Consider the following 20,723-nt stretch of genomic DNA (forward strand, 5'->3'; position numbering starts at 1 on the left):
GTTCCCTTCGGAGACGTTTCACCGTTCAACCACCCTAGCACGACGATCACCAGGGTGGGACAGGAAGGCAATGGCAACAAGCAGGACCAGTCTGGCGGGCGCGGCCATGGCAACGGATCGGGAATGGGTCATGGTGGCCCGGGAGGGAACGGCAACAACGGTGGAGGCAGCAGTAGCGGTGTGAACCACATGCAACCCAACACCCCCACCGGATCGGCCATCCTGGACACGTATCTGCAGTTTATCACGGAGAATGCATTCGGTAAGTGTTGGAGCTGTCAAAAGTGAGATTATTCACCACGCTGTGGTGAAAAAAGTTCGTCACTTTCCCAACGTTGAAGTCTCCCGCCACTAATCAAAGCAATCGGTCTTTTTCACCACGCAGGAATGGGCAGCATGACGCAGGAACAGGCCGCGGCCGCAATCCAGGCGGCCAAGTACGCCCAACTCAAGGCGATGGGCCACAACCTGGACCAGCTACCGCCAGGATTCCTCCCGCCCCAGTTGGACATTGCAAAGCTGACTGGTGGCAGCCCGGGAGCCGATCTCGGATCCGCCCTCGGCAAGCTCCAGTCCCAGAACCCGAACGTGACCATCGAACCCGCATCGAACCGTGGCGACGACCCGCGACACCTCCAGATGAGCGCCCAGCAGAAGCTCCTCTCGCTGGCCGCCGGCAACGGTAACCACAACCTGAACAACAACTCGATCCTCAACAGCGATTCGATTCGGCGTGGCGACTCGTCGGAACCGATGGATTTGGGATTGGACGGACCGCAGCACCAGCATGGAAACGATGACGGGCACAGTTCCGGTGACGAGCGGAACTACTCCGACGACGAGGGCGTTGGCACGAATTGACGCTAGGAAATTTACTCTGGACAAGCCAAGTTTTAAGGACTAAGTTAAAGATGATTACCTCCGACCGAGCGTCCGCCGCGGCGCGACCAAAATGAGTAAATTCGTTGTGCCATCCTTAATTAAGTGAGTATGATAATTGTTCTCGACATATTAGTACTGTATAAATCCATCCACGTGAACAAAGAGACAACAATCGTCCTCATGTACGCAGAGAACACAAAAACTCGTGAATGTTAATACCTCAGGTTATTAGTTATTTTGTTCATTTTAGTTCCGACGATAGGAAAGAAAACCTTAGTGTGTAAGCGAAGAAAACAAGTCTACCACGCGGGCACAAATATGTTACGTGCGACCGCGTAGACACAAAACTGCAATCCGTAATTGAAATACCTCATATTGAAGAAATAACGTTTAATTTAAAGCTTCCCCCTTTTTGAAAAGCCGGGAAGCAGGTTTTCTCCTGTTGTACTACTTACTTAGTGATGATAAGAGCATGTATTTACAAACAAGCAACAAACCAGTTGAGACACACAATCCGTCAGTCTACCTCAAACACGATAGTTAGTGAAAGTTACGATTTTTAACAAAGCATCTACTTATACACATACACTGACATCCATACGCCAGTTGATACAAACAAAAAACGAACGTGAATCTCCCAACTATCACAAAACGAAAGAAAAAGAGAGAGGAATAAACGTATACTAAAACACAGATACGAAAACATACACACGAAACACGCAGAACTTCTGTATACGCAAATGCGCTATCCCGCTATACCTAACCCCTTTTTATCCTTAGAGTTTAACCGAAGCACAACTTTGGCAATTTTTACTGCACAAAATACGAAATAAACAACAACAAAAAACTTTTATCAGAACCGCTATACGAAAGCAATTGAATTCACCCTACAAATGTATACTGAATCTTTTTCCGTTTTATTTTCACCTTAAAAAGTTCGAAAATGGTTTAAAACTAACCCCAACCTATACGATTCAAACAACCTATATCAGAGCAAAATTTGTCAGTATACGTCACACAACATACGAAAATGCAAACAAACTTGTATACCATCGATTCACCAACTCTCTGCACAGTCGCGGACGGGACGCAAGTCCACTTGTCTGTGTCACACACGCCGAGTGCGAGAGACAAGTTTATACGATTTATCAAACGAAACGCAAGTAATACGAACTAAAACAACCGATACGATATCAAATCAAGTATACTAAAAAACAAAAACACACAGAAGAGAATGCGTTGCGATTCCACTATCGAATCTCATAAGTTAAAATGAATCACAAGCGATAAAAAATACTCACTCGTAAACAATCACAACTACCTCTTGACGCTCGAGCGAAAAGTTTGCTCAAATTTGGTGCATGTCTTTCTTTTCTCCTTCAAATTACAATTTACTTACAACTTCGGTGTTTTTTCACAGTTTAGAATCGGAAAAAAACTTACCTGTATTTGCAACCGCCTACTTCAATCTATTTTTTCGTTCTCTCGCTGAGTGACAGCACCGCACGCCAGCATCTGTCATTCAAACTGACGTCGATGCGTTACGTAGCGCTTTGCAAGGGGCGCGACACAGCAAGTTTTTTTTTGACATGGCTTAAATTTTAGTGAACTTTTTGCTTCTTTTCTCAGGGCTCTAACAAAGACACAATTTCATCCTCAACAAAAAAAACACGAAAGTTACGCACACCTACTCACTACGCAGTGAAACAATAGATTTATATTTATTAACTGAAACAACCTCAGGATTTGTTAATATGCAATTAGCGTCACGTTCGTGACGTTCAAGCGATCTGAAATACTCCGAGTCCAGTTTTCAAACATTACAACTAGCGCAACACAAAACGGGTATAATATTATGTTTTTTACACAGCTGTTTAAAATAGTTTTTTTGTTTACTCAGGAATGTTTTAGTAATAGTTGATACACACACAAGCACACAAAAGCATCCAACCTAGGAGAAGGTGAAACATTTTAAATGTTTACCAATTTTCCTAACAAAACCAACAAACCTCTAGAAACTCTGTGTACAAATTTTTCCGAGCAAAGTATTTAAGGAAGAGAACAAGCAATAGCGCAAAAGTATTGAATCTCATCTTTTCGAATCTCTCCGATCCCTTCCGGCATCCAAACAAAAATTAACGCTCTCAAAGTTTGTACTTAAAACGCGATTTAGACAAAAAAAAACAAAAAAAAATCAATCACTTCCTGTATAGCTTGCTTCCAACTTGCGTAGAGTAAGAAAATGCTTCCCAATCAAAACAAAAATATTTCCATGAAAGTTTTACTGAAACTACACACACAAAAGAAACCTGTAAATAGATGAAGCACATTATCAAGTAGGAAAAAGTAGCGATTTTAGAGTTTAAAAACATGGTTAAGTAAGCGTTTACGGTTAAGCTGATACTTATAAAGAAAAGAGAAAAATTTAAGAAATGTAAAATTCTTGTAATAACATACACAAACAAACAAACACAAAAAAAAACCCTAGCGTTACTTACTCGATTGGTGTATTTTCGACGGAAGCAAACAAAAAAGTGGTTTTCAAACTATGCAAGAACGCAGAATAGCTAAATTAAAAGATATATAAAAACTTGATACAAAGCGATAAGGATTAGGCAAAGCGCAGCAGAAAAATGCACTTTTTATTATGTTTTCATTAAACGCGTTATTTAAACACAAGCTTTTGGTTGAAGTGTTTTCTTCTTTTTCCACTGTGAATGGTTCAAATCAAAATTACAAATTTAGTTAACAAAAGAAAGAGAGAGGTTGCGTTTTAGAAATTCAATGAATTTTTCAACTCGCGCCGGTTATGTTATTATATGTTGTACTTACGAAAAAAAATTAAAACAAAAAATCTCGTCTTTAAGATCAGTTTCCCCCCCTTCCACCGTTGGACGCAATTTATTTATGTTTGAAACAAAAATTTTAGATTCGCTTCGTTTCGATCACAAAATGCTAAAATAGGTCACCTGAACTCGATTAGATGAATGAAGGGTAGAGTTAAGTGCTTAGAAAAAAAGAGAAACTAAGCGCGAAAAAGAGAGTTGTTAAATATTAATTGCTGCGGCTATTGTGGGAAAAAGCAAACAAAAATATTTTATTTAATGTGTGATAGACTTACTCTAAAACATGCGTAAAACAAATGCTGATTGCTGAAGAGATAAAGAAAGAAAACTACAAAAACAAAAGTTAGATTATTGAACAGCGCGAAGAGCCGTAGATTAAAAATATATTTAGTAAGTAGTAGCTAACGAAATGGAAATCTAAAAAAGCGCAAAAATAAGAATCTATATTTAAATAAAATGTTCGTTCAATAAGTAAAGCTACCACTTCTCGTAAATTGTAAGATATATTTTCATTTTTAAGTTTTTTTTTATAATTATAGTTCAACCGTAATCAGGAATTATATATAATTTTTTCAGAGAAAAAATATATTTAAAAATTATAATTTGTTTATTTTTTATTTTTATTTAAGTTTATTTCCGAAACATTCCCTGTCTTTCCACCACTTTCATTATTTGTCTTTTGTTACTTATTCTTTCACGGAAACCAACCCAACTTTGTTCACTATTTCGGGGTGTGCCTTTTTTGAAGTCAAGTCAAGATTTGTAAGGCAGAGCAAAACTAATACGCGAGAAATGCAAATGATGAAAAAACGCAAGGAAATAGAGACAGTAGAATGGGATACATCGCAGCTTGATTCATAAATACAATACAAGTTCCTAAACAAAGTAGAAAAAAGAAAAAAAAACTTTTTTACATGCAGAAAAAAATCTTAATCAGCTAACCTTCCTTTTAGAGCGCAAACCGTAGAGAAAGTAGACATTTTCAGCATAAAAATATCGCATTTTTATCAACATTGAAGCAAAATTATCAGCAGAAAAAAAACAAGAAAGAAATGAAGAGAAAAACAAACTCGTTCAAGACAATAATGATGATCATTTCTTGCAAACAAAAAAAAAAGCGCAGCTCTCCCTCCCCCTTTTTCCAGTGTTTGGTGTCGTCTGGAAAGTGTCACTTTTTAACCGAAACCCCCAACCTGGTAAAAACGCATGACCTGTGTAGATTCAACCTAACCTCTTTAAAAAAAATAAAGGAGGCAAACCATTAGATGAGAAAACGCATTATTTTGATCACAAACAGAAAAAAAACATTGCAAAGATATCACAAAACAAAAACAAACAAACACAAACAAACATTAGTGCAATACCGCGTTGACAGTGAGACAAAAACTAGAGAAAATATTGAAGATGATAAAAAGATAAAGAAATTAACCGAGTCTGATTCGGACAAACAAAAGTGTAGCTGTACAACAAAGAAAAAACATAACCTGAAAATATTGAATTGTTACAAAATGATCAGGAAGCAAAGCAGAAAGAAAAACTCAAGCAGAACCTGTGTAGAAGAGCGAGATAAAGAATAAAAAGAAGAAACCCTTGTGTAATTGCTTTGAGTATCAAACCTATAAAATTATTATACCCAATCTACATTGAATATATAACTCGTATGGTAAGAATATTTGAAATAAATCAATAAAATCGTAAGAAACGGTGTTTTGACATAATTATTGAGAAATGAAAACAATGGTAAAGGCTAGTACGCAGCTTGGAAGGAACGCAAAACTCCAAAAACAAACGGATTTGGTATTTTTCTTTTTTAAATAGGTAAACCTGAAAGAAAACTTATTTAATGTTTTTCTGGAAATATTCAACGAAATTCAAACATATTAAAATAATAAAAAAATTAAAAAGCATTTTAAAAATCTAAAATTCAACAATTTGGAATAATTCAAAATTTGAAAAAAAAATCAAATCAAAAAATATAAATTTCAGAAATAAAAATAAATCCAGTTATTAAAAATTTAGTACTGAGGAATTCCATGCCAAATAGGGAATCGGTTGTACCGGATCCTCTCCAATTTTAATGAAACTTTGTAGGCATATTATCCTACGCTTATGTAAGCCAGTTTCACTCGATAATGACATTTGAGAAGGGCGTAAGTGTTTTAAAAAAATTTGTAATTCGGAATTTGAATATTTCTGTATCTCAAAGCCATTGCATCGTATCAAAAAGTGACCAAAGACAAACTTGTTGGGAAAAACACGCCACTTTTATGAAAATTATTGATTTTCAAGTTTAAAAGTCAAGTTTGAGATTGAGTCCACGATTTTTTTTTGTGCAAACAAAAACAAAAAGAACTCACGAAAAAAGACTCACGAAAAATTCACCTAAAAAAATACAAAAATCATTTACTGAAACTGTACGGGAATCGATTTTTCAGACAATTTTACATAAAAGGCTCCATATTGACCACTGTCCTAAGTCCAATCCTTATGAAGTTACAGCGGTTTTAAAAATAAAAGTGCTGAAAAACTGTTTTTTTGATGGTTTTGGTTGTTTTTATATGACAGACTTGATTTTTCAGTCTCGTAAAAAAATTTCCGGAAAGCTAGTCCAATTGCCCATAAGATTGGCTTTGACCACTTTTCGAAATCACTCGTTTTTTATTCATGATTTAAGATAATTTTCTATCAAGGTTACTACCATCCACTGAACTACACTGAAAAAAATATTCAGTTGTCAGTTATGAGTAATGTAATCAGGGAGGGTACATGTTTCTAAGTTTAGATTTTTGTATTTTTTTAGGTGAGTTGTTCCATCCTGCATTTATCGTGAGTCTTTTTGTAACAGCTTGGGCTATTTTCACAAAAATTTTGAACGAAAAAAAATATCGTTAGCTCACCCTCAAATTTGACTTTTAAACTTAAAAATCAAAAAATCTCATAAAAGTAGCGTGTTTTTTTTCTTTCAGTGTATTTTTTTTTTGGAATGCCCGTCAAATTTCCTACAAGTTTGTCTTTGACCACTTTTTGATACGATGCAATGGCTTTGAGATACAGAAATATTTAAATTTCGAATTACAAAAATATTTAAAACACTTACGCCGTTCTCAAATGTCATTATCGAGTGAAACTAGCTCCAAATACACAAAAATGGCTTAAATAAGCGTAGGATAACATTTCTACAAAGCTTCATTGAAATCGGAGAGGTTCAATATAAAAGTACCAAAAAAATCCTGTTTTGGGCTAAAATTGCTCTTATACAATAATTCAAAAATTCAATTATTCCTAAATTCAGACAACTGAAACTTGAATTTAACAATTTAATAATTTAAGAACTTAAGAATTTAAGAACTTAATAATTTATGAATTCAAGAATTTAAGAATTTAAGAATTTAAGAATTTAAGAATTTAAGAATTTAAGAATTTAAGAATTTAAGAATTTAAGAATTTAAGAATTTAAGAATTTAAGAATTTTTTTTAGAATTTAAGAGAATTTATGAAAATTTAAGAATTTAATTTACGGGAAGAATGCGCAACTTTTCTTCCGACCTCCGTATTCAGCATAAGGAAATTTTCTCAATTACGGACAGATAATTTACTTTCTATAATTTCAGCTGATTTAATAAAGTTGATTGCATTACAATCCTTTTTGTACATTTTCAAAATCAAACGACTCCTCCGTTTAATTTTGATTAAACAAACTGGTTCCATACTCCATGTAGATCTCATTCTTGATGCTGTGTCCTCCCGGAGCTGGCTCCTGCTCGTGCTCTTCCACGTAAACCTCATGAATCTTCTTCTTCAACTTTTTGTTATACTTGAGATTGCACGGCCTGTTCTTCTGCCGGGACGTCATCGTTTTCGCAAACAACCGTTGCTTGGCGTTCTTCAGGATGGTTTTGAAGAACTTCTCACACTGAAACTCGGAAAAGTCCCGGTCCACGAGCAGCACCAAGCTGGTGAACAGCGCTCGGAATTTCACGTAGAATTTCATCGGGATTTTCTTCTCCGTCGTCGTTTCACTACCGTCCGACGCTCGCGCTATGCCCGTCCAGGAGCATTGGGTGAGGAAGTCCCGCGTCACGAAATAGTCAATCAGTTTGTAGCAGCAGTCGACGGCGCGGGCCTTGTCGCTCGTGCCGCAGATGAAGCTCATCCCGGTCAGGTACTTGCGCATTTGTGCGTCGTCCTGAAGTTGCCTTTCTAGCGCGTCCAGCTCTTCCAGGCTGGCGACTGGTTTGATTACGGAATCGGGCGATGCGGAAAGTGGGAGCGTTGGCTGTGCCACCGGGATGACCGCCGGCATGGTCGGCACTACTTTGGCTTGGAGGCGTTGCTTCCGGTTTTTCAGGATGGTTTTGAAGAACTTGTCACACTGAAGCTCGGAGAAATCTTTGTCGGCTTGCAGGATTAGTCGGAGGAAGAGCGTGCGGAACCTTCGGTAGAATTTGAACGGAATTTTCTCCTCTGTGGACTCGTCATTTAGTGGGTCCTCCGTCGTTCGGCTGGCACCCGTCCACGAGCATTGCATCAGGAATTCTCGCGTGACGAAGTAATCAATCAGTTTGTAGCAGCAATTCAGGGCGCGCGCTTTCCCGCTCGTTCCGCAGATGAAGCCCATATCTTTGATGTAATCGTTCATGACCTTTTCGTCTTGCAGCTGGTTTTCCAGCGCAACCAAATCCTGCAGGCAAGTCACGGGCGAAATTATACTCGGTTGTCGTTGCTCGTTCGCCTCCACAACGGGAAGCTCCGTGTCCGTCTCCTTACTGCTCTTTAGCAGTGCCTTGAAAAACTTGTCCGACTTCATCTCGGTGAAGTCTTTGTCCGCCTGCATCACGAGTCTCGTGAACAAACTTCGAAAGTTCCGGTAGAACTTGAGCGAGCGTTCCATCGAGCCAACCCACGTACACTGCTGGAGAAAGTCCGGTGTAATGAAGTAATCAATCAGCTTATTACAGCATTGCGGGAACTGGGCCTTTCCGCTGGTTCCGCAGATGTAGCTCATCCCCTCCAAGTAAGAGTTCATGACTTTTTCGTCCTGCAGTCGTCGTTCCAGCTCGTTCAACTCCAGCAGGGAATTGACGGGACTAACGACCATCGTCTGGGTGTGCACGGACTCGTCCATCGTCACCACCGGAGTGAGCAGGTCGGTTTGAATGGCGGTGGGATTTGAATTTGCGGCTTTTACGGCTTCGGCCAGACTTTCCAGGCGGGATTCTAGTTCGGTTAAAGTTTGCATCATTTTCGTCTGATTGGCCATCATTGATTGCTGGTTGAGGAGAACCTGGTTCAGGATTCCAGAATCAGAGTGATGGATCACCGGATAGGACGGCTGCTGTTGGTAGGGAATGCTGGAAGGAGTTGCTAGCTTTGTAACGCAATATATTTAACAAGATTTTAGTTTGAACACTCACTTCGTGTAATCCATCTTGAAAAACGTGACCCACAAGCGACGCCCTAGAAATTTTCACCCATAAATCCCGAAGCCTTGCGATTTAACTTTGAAATTTTCCGAAATTTACGACCGCCAATAAAAAGGTTTACGTTCGCCCACTTTAAAATCACTTCAACAACAAAAATCAATAACAAGACGCTTGTAAACAAAAGGGACGAGTTGTCAAACAGTACACTCTTAATTGAGGATTTGATTTATGACAAATTTATTTTAATTTATGACAAATTTAATTTAATTTATGACAAATTTTAATTAAAAAAAAAATCAATTGAAAAAGTGCAAAAATCTCGAAAATAATCCGCGTTTATTTGTATTTTTAAACCCTTCATTAAATGAGTATACAATTCTTTGTTTTTGCTCAACTCTGCCCCAAAGTGTACGCACGTGACTTTTGCCCCGTGGAAACAAAAACTTCAAACAAGTGTTTATGTTTACTATCAACGCGAGTAATATTTTGAAACATTCTAGTTTTAGTGCCTAATTTATTGCGAAAGGAAAAAATCCCACCAAAATGTTGCGTAAAATGTCCAACAACCTGCTAAACACCCTCTCCAAGCGAAGCTTCATATCGCTGAACCATCCACGCCTGAGCAGCGCCCACCTTCAGCCGGAACCTGCGCCGTCGTCTCGATCCGAGGAAGAACAACAACAACGCCGTCACAAAAGCAACCGCCACAGCCGGGTCACCGTTCCGGTGCTCGCGGCCAGCTCCTTCCTGTCGTGGTTCACCAAAAAAAGCGACGAGGACAGCCCGGAGAGTCAACTGATTACGGCGATCAAAATGTCCATCCTGAACATCCAGCGGGAAGAGTACAAAAAGGCGGAACAGATGCTGCACGTGGCACTGAAGATGGCCCAGGATCTGCAGAGCAAGGACGGCGTTACGTACATCTATGACATAATGGCCAATTTGGCAATGGAGGTGGGAGACTTTAAAAAGGCCGAGAAGCTGTTTGCGAACGTGATGCAGCGGCTGTTCGCAGATGGGTTCGTCGAGGACCACATCAAAATGCTTCACATCAGCTCCAAGATCGCGCACATAGCTCAACTGCAGGGTCACCTGGACAAGGCGCTGCAGGGCTTCGAGTGGACGCTGGCCAAGCTGGAGGAGAATCTCAAAAAGGTCGGCGAAGACAAGGAGATCCGCGAGCTGTGGGGAATCACCAAAAACTGGTACGCGCTAGCGCTGATGGAGCTGAAACGCTTCGCCGAGGCGAAAACGTGCTTCATTGAGGCGTACGACGCGTACACGGAGATCCACGGCAAGCTCACCGAGGAGGGACTGACGATACTGAACAACCTGAGTGTGGCCTGCTCAAATGTAACGCAAAAAGTTCATTATCATTACAAAACTCATCAACTTCTAATTTTAACAGCTGGAAGACTACGCGTCCGCCGAGCGGTACCTCAAGGAAGCGATCTCGCTGGCCGCCCAACTGCCGGACCTGACCGAGGTTGGGGTGTACAAAGCGAACCTGGGGCTGCTTTACCTGCAGCAAGGGCTGCTCAAGCAAGCCACCGAGTTTTGCTCGTTCGCGTGGAAGTACGGCAAGCAGCACCAGCACGAGGAAACGGTGACGCAGGCCAACTATTGCCTCGAGCAGATTAGGGCGTATCAAAAATAAGCTATGGTATTTGGAATTGTGTAAATTATTATGACTAGTGACGGACCAGTTGCAGCGAGTATTCAAGATTGTTGATTGATTTTTAAATTGTTGATGTTGTCCATATTTGGGGAAAATAAAAAAAAATGTTTCGATTGGATCAGTTGAAGTATTTCTGTTATTACTTCTAATAGCTGTATATGCACTTCGGAAAGAACCGGTAAAGAAAAAAATCAAATGGACAGCAGTGGCGGCGAGAGCAAACCAGAGATGGTGAAGAAATGTCCCAAGAAATCGCTTCCTCTCCTTTGTTCTGCTGTTCGTAAAGCAGTTTCTTGACCCCTTTCCTTCCAAACTCCGTACTAGCCTAATAACAGAGAAGCCTTCATTTTAGTCACGGGACCAAAGGACTCAGACCAAATCAGTCGTAGCTGTCAATTTTAGATCATTTAATTGACCTTTGAAAAAAACTCTAGAAATGTAACCACCCACTGAGAAATTTAACGCCCTGATCGGCCCTTGTCAGCCCGATTTTATTCTACCATCAGACTGATCGGAGCGTCACATTTCTCAGTGGGTCCAACATTTAAAAACGTTACTTAATCCACCCTTAGGTGGTTGGTGCCTTCCTCTCATTCAAAGGGTAATGCTATCCAAAATAGACACGCTCGTGGGAAGGTCTTTAAATTACCTATCCAAAGATAGGTCGCATGATATATTTGGAATACGTTTTCATCTAAATATCTGAGAACTAGCCTCCAAAAAGTGTATAAACAACTCTTAAGTGCTTATATCTTTTGATAGGGTTGTCAGGAACGCGTTGGAAAGGTCTTTTGATTACCTGTTCAACGACGGGTTGCATGATAGATCCGGACAACGTTTTCATCGTGATATCTGAGATCCGGCTTCCAAAAAGTGCATAAATAACACTTAATTGCTAATAACTTTTGATAGGGTTGCCAGATCTTCAATGTATTGGTTGCGTTGAAAAGGTCTTTTAAATGCCTTTCTAAAAATGTATAACATGCTGGGGTTTCTTACAAAAACCACCCTTTTTACAATCTTCCGGACTTTAGTCAAAATCGTTTTTTTAGCATAACTTTTGAAGTACTTTACTAAACTTCATAATTTTCAATAGGGACTTATGGGACCCCAAGACGAATCGAATGAGACCAAAACGGTCCAAATCGGTTAAGCCAGTGCTGAGATAATCGAGTGCATATTTTTTGGTGCACAGACCCACATCCCTACACACACACACAGACATTCGCTCAGAATTCGATTCTGAGTCGATAGGTATACATGAAGGTGGGTCTAGGAGGTCTAATTGAGAAGTTCAGTTTTCGAGTGATTTTATAGCCTTTCCTCAGTAAGGTGAGGAAGGCAAAAATGGTGCTGGGAAATATTGAAAAGAAAAATCGAGGAAAAATAGCCCCAAATATAAATTGTTTTGAATAAGCGTGTTTGATCTGCATGCTTAAAAGACCGTAACGTAGAGTAACGCTGCTGCGTCAACAAGATTTTTATAGCAGCATTTGAGCTACCCCTCGTCGTAATGTTTTGACAGCCGCGTTCCATCAGCGCTCTGTTTACAAGAAAACTTTGCGTTTTCCTCCAAAAGTTTCCAACAAAATTACATTTTCTGGCTTAAAACAGTTAAAATCCTTCAAGCAAGATGGGCCGCCGCTCGATCAACACCACCAAGAGTGGTAAGTACATGAACCCGACGGACCAGGCCCGGAAGGAAGCCCGCAAGAAGGAACTCAAGAAAAACAAAAAGCAACGGCAGATGGTCCGGGCGGCGGTCCTCAAGGGAAAAGATCCGGCCCAGCTTATCGAGGAGATGGAAAAGATCGACGAGATGGAGTTCAACGTGTACCAGCCGTCGCCGCTGAACGAAAAAGTCCTGAAGGAGAAGCGCAAAAAACTGAAGGAGACGCTGGACCGGGTTATGAGGTTGTACCAGGCGGACGATCCGGATTTGTGGGGCGAGCTGAAGCGGAAGGAAGTTGACTATGAAAAGCGTCGCAACAAGCGGATTCAGTACTACGAGAGTGTCCGGCACGCGGAGCAGGTTCAGGTGGACGACATTCCGCTGCCATCGGCTAATGAAACGCCCACACCGTTGTCCATCCCGAGAATTCCGATTCCACCGACGCTGCCAATGGTCGCACCTCCGCTGAGGCCACTTCCTCCTCCGGTGCTTAAAAAGCCCGTGGAGAATCCGATCGAACCGAGCGAAATAGTCGATGACGATGACGACATTCCCGGATGTCCTCCGGGGCCACCACCGGACATATTCATGATGCCCGAGCTGGACTTTGACTTGGAAGAGTTCCACCAGGAAACGCAAAAGAGCGTAAAGTTCTTCGACGACGCCGATTCGCGAGACAATTCTGATGATTCCGACGTTGAAAAGCCAGCAAACCAGCCAAGCTCGGTTCAGCAGAAAATGCTCGCCATTTCCGGTCAGAATCTGGACGAGTTCATGAAGGAGATGGAAAACGTCCAGAAGAAAAAAGACCAACCGGAAGGACCACCGGGCGTTCCACCAGTCAGCGCGATTCCAACGCCCCCGAAACCGATGGCCCTGGCGAATCCGGCCCCACATCCGTCGGATCCCACCGTCAAGTACGTGCCGATGCCGTCGATTCCGATGCCCGGCCCCATCCAACCAGCGCTTATGATCCGACCACCACCGCTGCGTCCAGGAATCCCCGGCATGCCAGGCCTTCGCATGCCACCGCGACCACCGCCAGGAATCCCACCCCGAATGGGCATCCGAATGCCGCCGGGCCCACCCCAGGGACCACCCCCAAAGCACATCCAGCAGCAACACATGCGCAACATGATGCACCAGCAGCAGCAGCAGCAGCAAAAGGACCCCAAAAGTGCAACCATTTCGGCCAAGCCGCAGATTCGAAATCTCAGCGCCGACGTCACCCGCTTCGTGCCGAGTGCCCTGCGAGCCAAAAAGGACGAAGGCGCCAAACGGCCACAGCACGCGTCCCAGTCCAGCCAGCATCATCCGCATCACCACAATCAACACCACCATCAGCACCAGCAGCAGCAGCATCATCATCAGTATCATCCGGGTCATCACGGTGGTCATCCGGGAAGGGGTGGTGGCGGCGGTGTCGGAGGACAGGAACCGGGTAAACCAAGCAAGGACGACGCGTACATGCAGTTTATGCGGGAGATGCAAGGATTGCTGTAACTGATGGTCTGCTAAAGTGTTTGCGCGTTTCGTTTTAGGAATTAACACAAGGACTTGTTGTAGAATTCAACAATTTTCAAACTTCTGCTCTTTGATTAGATTGCGATGATCGTGTGTGAATAATTAATGGCTGATAGAAATTTTGATTCACATCAATAAAGTTTCATCTAGATTTATTTTGTTTCTTCTTTTTTAAGTCCGAAATAAGTTCTCGTTTTGTTTGGAAGGTTAACCAGAACAACAAACAATTTTCCAGCTGACTCAATGCGCCCCAGATGACGGTACTCGATTAAAGTTGAAATTCCCTTTTAAGATGACTGCAATCGGGCGTTAAAGCTCAAATTTTAAAGAAGTAGTTTTAGTAGTATTAATCCAATTTTAAATACACATGAAAATTTGAAATGAGCAAGAAATACAGTCCAGACTCGATTATCCGAAGTCCTTGGCAAGATTTCACTTCGGATAATCGAATCACGAAAAACATTTTTTTTCGTTGTCTTATTTTTTGATTATTGAGCTTAAGTTTGACCCTTAAACTACTCTAAAGTGATTCAGAATTTTTAAATCCAAAATGGCGATGATGAAATATTGAAAAAAAAAAATCTAATTCAAAAAAACATTCAAAGTTAACTAAAATGGGATCGCAGGACTTGAATTAGATGCTTAAAGTAAGAAAATAAAAAAAAAATGCAAAAATTGTCCCGTCTTTAAGATTGGTTTTGAATAAATAAAAGAAGGGAACTTGCGTAAACAAGAAGGACGTTTGGCATAATTATTACTTTTTTTTTATTTTATAAGTATTTCTCATTTTTACAAATGTAAATGTATTGTTTTTTTTTACCTTTTTTATATTACTATAAGAGATTATCATTTGTTTCGAAAAATTAGGTATCTCTATATTTTTTCCACAATAGTAAATTGTTTCCTTTTTGAATAATTCACAATAAAGCATTTTAATGAAGTCTTGATATTTTTATTTAAAATTTAGTTTAAAGAAGGAAATATCTCTTGTTAGCTTTACATTTTTCCACTTTCTATATAATTAGCATTTGGGTCATTCCAGGTCAACTGAGTACGCTTTTGGACTCGACCTTCACCGATTTGGACCAAACTTGGAGGGAACGTTCATCTATCGATAGTTAACAGAAATCCCAAGTTTGGTGCTGATTGGACCATCCCTCTATTTTTGGCACCGATCTCTTTTTTGACGATTTTCTAAAAAACTTTTTTTCTTTAAATCATAACTTTGCAACTATTTGAGCAAAATACTTTCTACAGGTTGTATTTTATAGAAAATTGTCCAAGGAATTCGATGAAAATACAATTTTAACCCTTAAATGCCCACTTATATTATATTTTAACATTTTAAGTATTAAAATTCAGTTTTGACCAATTGCTTATATTTTTATTAGTTTTATTTTATCACCATCGTGTTCCCCGGACAATTTTATATAATAATCAATGTCGACCTCAGACTAAAATGAACTATTGGCGAGATACAGCGATTTTACTGAAAAAAGTTTGATTTTGCGCAGCACTCGGAATTACATAGTGTACTTTTCAACAAAAAGGGATGAATCCCGCATAATTCGGTTTTCATATGTAAGAAACTTATTTCGGATTTGAATTCATAAGACAGAGTTGACAGAGTGCAGTGCAAAATCAAACTTTTTTCAGTCAAATCGCTGTATCTCGCCGATAGTTCATTTTAGTTTGAGGTCTACATTGATTATTATATAAAATTGTCCGGGGAACACGATGGTGTTAAAATAAAACAAATAAAAATATAAGCAATTGGTCATAACTGAATTTTAATACTTAAAACGTTAAAATATAATATTAGTGGGCATTTAAGGGTTAAAATTTCATTTTTATCGAATTCTTTGGACAATTTTCTGTAAAATTAAACCTGTAGAAAGTATTTTGCTCAAATAGTTTCAAAGTTATGATAAAAAGAAAAAAAAGTTTTCTAGAAAATCGCCATAAAAGAGGGCGGTGCCAAAAATAGAGGGATGGTCCAATCAGCACCAAACTTGGGATTTCTGTTAACTATCGATATATAAACGTTCCCTCCAAGTTTGGTCCAAATCGGTGAAGGTCGAGTCCAAAAGTGTACTCAGTTGACCTGGAAGGACCCATTTATATTTATTCATGAAATTTTCCCTTCTTTAATACGAATTTCAACTTAAAGATGAGAAAAATACCTTCAAATCTTCGACAATGAGGCAATTAAGCTTTTCTTTGTATTTTGCAATTAAGTTTTTTTTCGCAATTTTCCCATCTTTTTATATTCAACTTGAAGAAAGGAAATTCTCTTAAAGATGTTCTCTTTAAACATTCCTATCACTTCTGCATTTTTTTTTCTCTGTTGGTTAATTTTTTCGCAATAAAAGTGTTTACGCAAGTTCCCTTCTTTTATTTATTCAAAACCAATCGTAAAGACGGGACAATTAAAAAAAAATGTTAATTAAATTGATTTTTTGAACAGATGTAGGTGAAAAACATAAAAAATAATGCGATTGTCAAACATTTAAAGAGTGCAAAATGTTAATCTTAAAAGAGTCTTTTCCTTCTATAAGTTGATTTTTATATAAAAGAAGGGAAAGTTTCTTAAACAAACTCAAATTTCAAATATTCAAAAAGTATTTTTTTAGAGATGTTCCCTTCTAAAAGTTGAAATTAAAATAAAAGAAGGGAACATTTCATAACTACTCATTTGTCATTTGAATATTAAAGAAGAGAAAATTGAATAAAAAACAATAATTGCAAAATATTGGAAAAAAAAACAAGCTGCACAACTTTTGAATGATTTTGCCTTCTTTAAGTTTTAAAATAAAAGAAGAGAAAAATGCTTTAAAAAAATTCTTGCATTTCTTTAAAGAAGAGCAAAATGTATCTTTAGGTTGAATTTAAAAAAAGAAGGGAAAAGGGAAAATAGTATAAAATCTTTATTGCAAATTATTTAAAGACTGGCAAAACTTACTTCACTTTGTTAGGTTGAATTTAAAATAAAAGAAGGAAAAAATTTACACAAAAAATTAGCAGCAAAGTATTTCAAAGGAGAAATATCTTAATATTATATTAGACTATTTTTAAATACATTTTTAAGTAAATTTATGGAAAATTGCATTTTAAAGCTTTTTTAAGAAATATTCAAAAAGGGGAAAAATTACATCCATTGGAAAAAAAATGATAAAGATACTTCATTTCTTGAAAAAAAATCATCTTTTTGAGTAAAAATATCTGTTTAGTTAGAAAATAGGAAAAAAAAGCTTTACATTATTATTCTTCACAAAAGATAAATACTTTATACTTTATAAAAAAAATAAATACAAAAAAAGCTAGCAATGATTATGCCAAACGTCCTCGATGATTTTTGAACGAGTTATGCCAAACGTCCCTGATGTCTTGGACCAATTATGTCAAACGGCCTTCTTGAAAACCCGTTATGCCAAATGTCCATTATGCCAAATGGGGTTCACCCCACTTACACAATTTTGTTTTCGTTTTTTGTCTTGTTTTTAACATTAATTTGGAATTCTGCGACTCTATTTTAGAAAAATTTGAACAGTTGATTGCCTATCAAATTACAAAATGCATTTTATTCAGTGTTTCGTCCCCGCCATATTGGCCGCCATCTTTGATTTAAAATTTTTAAAACACTTAAGTGTAGTTAAGGGATTATACTTAAGCTCAACAATCAAAAATAAGACAATGAAAAAAAAAAAAAATTGGGAAGTTTCGATTATCCGAAGTGATTTTTTTTGATAATCGAATCTGGACTGTATACAAAAAAAAAATTTTAAAGCCCCGATTCGATATTTTTTAAATTTAAAATAAGAAATCTAAAAACTTCAAGATTTTCAAATCCAATTTTCTCTAAGTCTCGAATTGGTTTATTTTTTTAATATCAGGAATTGATGAATTTAAAAATTTGCGAAACTCTAAAAATAATATTTTGAAATTCAAAACTCATGAATGCCGTTTCAAATATTGTCCAAAGCTTTTTCCCCTTCTCCCTTCAAAGGGCCCACACTTCAGGGTGCAAAAAAAAGTTTTTCAATAAACTTCAAAATTGTAATGGGAATAGAAGTCTAATCAACAGAAAACACGTTTGAAAATATTTTAAATTCTGTGAAATTCCGGGAAAAAAATCTGCGAAAAAAAATAAATATTCAATTAAAAAAAACAAGTTTAAAAATTCTAAAATTTTATAATGCAGGAACCCAAATAGGGAAAATATACCCATTTTAATCACACTAAGCCGTTCGACCAATTCTCATCACTTTTGCCATTTTCCGCTATTAAATCAACATTTTCAGATGTATCAACAATGGAGAGTTGCTTGCTCACTTTTATTTGAGCTATTTATTACTTTGGAACAGTCAAAAACACTTTATTTAAACTGTTATTCATGATCAAAGTGCTGATAGGCCGATAATAGAAATAGGCTGAGAAAGGGTATAGTTCCCCTATTAAGAAATTCAAAAATACAATTATTTGAAAATTTTAAAAGTTCTTAAATTCAGAAATTCAATCTTTCCGGAATTTGAAATTTTAAAATTTCGAAAAAAAAAATTTTCAAAATGATTCATTCCCAGGGTGACCACTCAAATTCCATTTTCAAATTCCCGACTTTTTCCCGACTTTTTTCAGACTTTTCCAGAATGCTCAAATAATAGGCATTTCTTATCCAAAGAATGATTTCAAACAAAAAACATTCTATAAGGCTGGTACAAATATTTTTGAAAGTTTTTGTCACCCCCCCCTTCAAAATTGGCCCGAAAAATCAGGGGGCAAAAAAATATGTTTACAATAAACTTCAAAATTTCAATGAAAATTCAAGTGCAACCAACTGAAATCAAATTAAAATACATTCTCCTGCGTTTAAAATCATTTTTAGAATGTTTGGGTTTATTAAAAAATCTTTAGATTTTTTGAAAATTTTCGATGCAAAATCTTTTTTTTCGATACAATTTTTGTTTTTGTCAGATCTTAGATTTTTTGAAAACTAATAATTGCAAAAAAACTGAACTAGTGTAAAATGCATTTTAACCCTCTAACGCCCAGAGCTGTTTGCTTATCGTAAAAATAGTAAATGGCTTAATTTTGGTACAATAATGCAGGAAATACTTTACTTTGACCCACAAACATCGAATTATGGCAAAAAAGTAGAATTTGAAGTGGTGCACCAGAGCACCATCAGGAAGATGAGCAACTTTTTTTTAAACCACAAAATCTCGTTTTCTTCATATCTATTGGTTCATTTGTTTGAAAACGCTTCGAAATGTGTTAAAAACTACTTATTATTTGCTGTAAGACCATATTTCTGAAGTATTAACTACAAATTCTAAAATCTCTGCATTTTCAGGTTTCTTTGATTGACTCATTCAAAACCCACAAACAACCATTTTCATGAAAAATGAGGAAAATAATAAAACTGTCAGTCTAATAACAATGTTTTGTCTTGTTTATGAATAGTCAAAACGTTTATAAACTTTTGTTTTGATAAAAATAAGCTTTTTCTGTAATTTAGAAAAAAGTGCTCCTGAATATTTAGTTGCTCATATGCCTAGGTGGTGCTCTGGTGCACCAAATGAAAAAGGTTGAAAAACACTTAAAACCGGTTCAAACTCACAATGTTATTCACAGGGGTTCTTGTCCAAGGTTCAAATGATAGCAAAACATTTTTTGTTTCATAAAATTTTGTGTTTGGTAATTTTTACGGGCTTTCGAAAACAGTTCTTATTTATTTCCCTAAAATTGGCCCATTTTTGTTTACATTTCACACTGTAACTTTGCTTGTGCTTAACCAAATTTGATGAAATTTGGGGAGATGTTAGTATACATTCTACATGAACACCTGCAACTTAAAGCACCATGAAAAGTTGTGTCAGTTCCGAGATATTTGAGTTCAAAGTTTTGGTGCTCTGGAGTAACCATGGGCGGGAGAGGGTTAAAACACTTTTTTCATTTAAATGTGAAGACTATGGCTTGTTATTCAAATTTTTATATTTTTTTATTTTTTTGCCCCCCCCCCCCTTGACCAGGGCCAGGGCCGAGGGACAAAAACTTTTTTAAATATTTGCATCGGCCTTATCTATGGTAGGTTATTTACCCATACTTACAAAAAAAAGTTCAAGGGCAACATTTGGAAAAAAAACACATTTTAAATTACTTAATGAATTTAGTTAAACAATTACAAATATTTACCCAAAAAAACTATTGCCAAATTCAAGTTCGAATTTTGTTTCAAATATTCAATTATGTGACAAAATGGAACAGAATCATAACTCTAAGCTGGCCATTACGCTTTATTTTTATATTAGATTTCTATCAACTTTACCTCTTGTTTTGTGAACAAAAATTTAAAGCGATCATTTGATTCATAAAACAATATTTTGAAAATCTGTGTGAAAGACTCCAATACTCAATATATTGAAATAGTGAAAATAACCTTAAATTTAAAGTAAGTTACTAAAGCAGAAATGAGTGAATTCAATTTGAAAATTGTACAAAATATTACAAAATTTATTCAAGAGTTAAAAAAGCTCAGAATTCCCGACTTTTTGACATAAAATCATAAATTAAAAAAATCCTGTTTTTTTAATTAAAATTTTGAAAAATTAAATAAGTTAGTTTATAAATTTAAAAAAAATACCTAGCACAAATATAAAAAAAATCTAAAATTTTAGCATTCAGTAGCTTATGAAACCACG

General features: G+C 37.5%; 4 protein-coding genes across 7 annotated transcripts in view; 3 read left to right on the forward strand and 1 right to left on the reverse strand.

Annotated features, from left to right (window-relative positions):
* The window catches only part of LOC6039851 (protein abrupt), an 86,651-nt gene extending 81,225 nt beyond the window's left edge, over positions 1-5,426 (forward strand). For all 4 annotated transcript variants that reach the window (XM_038257443.1, XM_038257445.1, XM_038257446.1 and 1 more), the window contains exons 9-10: positions 2-262; positions 386-5,426. In XM_038257443.1, coding sequence (XP_038113371.1) covers positions 2-262; positions 386-861 — 737 coding nt within the window. In that variant the 3' untranslated portion in view covers positions 862-5,426. The remainder of the gene's footprint in view (position 1; positions 263-385) is intronic.
* Positions 5,427-7,328: 1,902 nt separating this feature from the next.
* On the reverse strand, positions 7,329-9,306 carry LOC6039854. The gene is made up of 2 exons (XM_001849306.2): positions 9,143-9,306; positions 7,329-9,079 (listed from the first exon to the last, which is right to left on the reverse strand). Exons 1-2 carry the CDS (start codon positions 9,154-9,156, stop codon positions 7,408-7,410), a joined length of 1,686 nt encoding a protein of 561 aa, XP_001849358.2. The 5' UTR covers positions 9,157-9,306; the 3' UTR covers positions 7,329-7,407.
* A 288-nt stretch (positions 9,307-9,594) lies between these two features.
* Positions 9,595-10,950, forward strand: LOC6039855 (tetratricopeptide repeat protein 19 homolog, mitochondrial). Its single transcript, XM_001849307.2, has 2 exons — positions 9,595-10,504; positions 10,560-10,950. The coding sequence occupies exons 1-2, from the start codon at positions 9,695-9,697 to the stop codon at positions 10,806-10,808; spliced, it is 1,059 nt and encodes a 352-aa protein (XP_001849359.2). The 5' UTR covers positions 9,595-9,694; the 3' UTR covers positions 10,809-10,950.
* Positions 10,951-12,341: 1,391 nt separating this feature from the next.
* LOC6039856 (WW domain-binding protein 11) lies at positions 12,342-14,180 on the forward strand. Its single transcript, XM_038256648.1, has one exon. The coding sequence runs from the start codon at positions 12,463-12,465 to the stop codon at positions 14,002-14,004; it is 1,542 nt and encodes a 513-aa protein (XP_038112576.1). The 5' UTR covers positions 12,342-12,462; the 3' UTR covers positions 14,005-14,180.
* Positions 14,181-20,723: the final 6,543 nt, after the last annotated feature.

Source organism: Culex quinquefasciatus, chromosome 2 (assembly GCF_015732765.1).
Source record: "Culex quinquefasciatus strain JHB chromosome 2, VPISU_Cqui_1.0_pri_paternal, whole genome shotgun sequence".
NCBI classification, from domain to species: domain Eukaryota; kingdom Metazoa; phylum Arthropoda; class Insecta; order Diptera; family Culicidae; genus Culex; species Culex quinquefasciatus.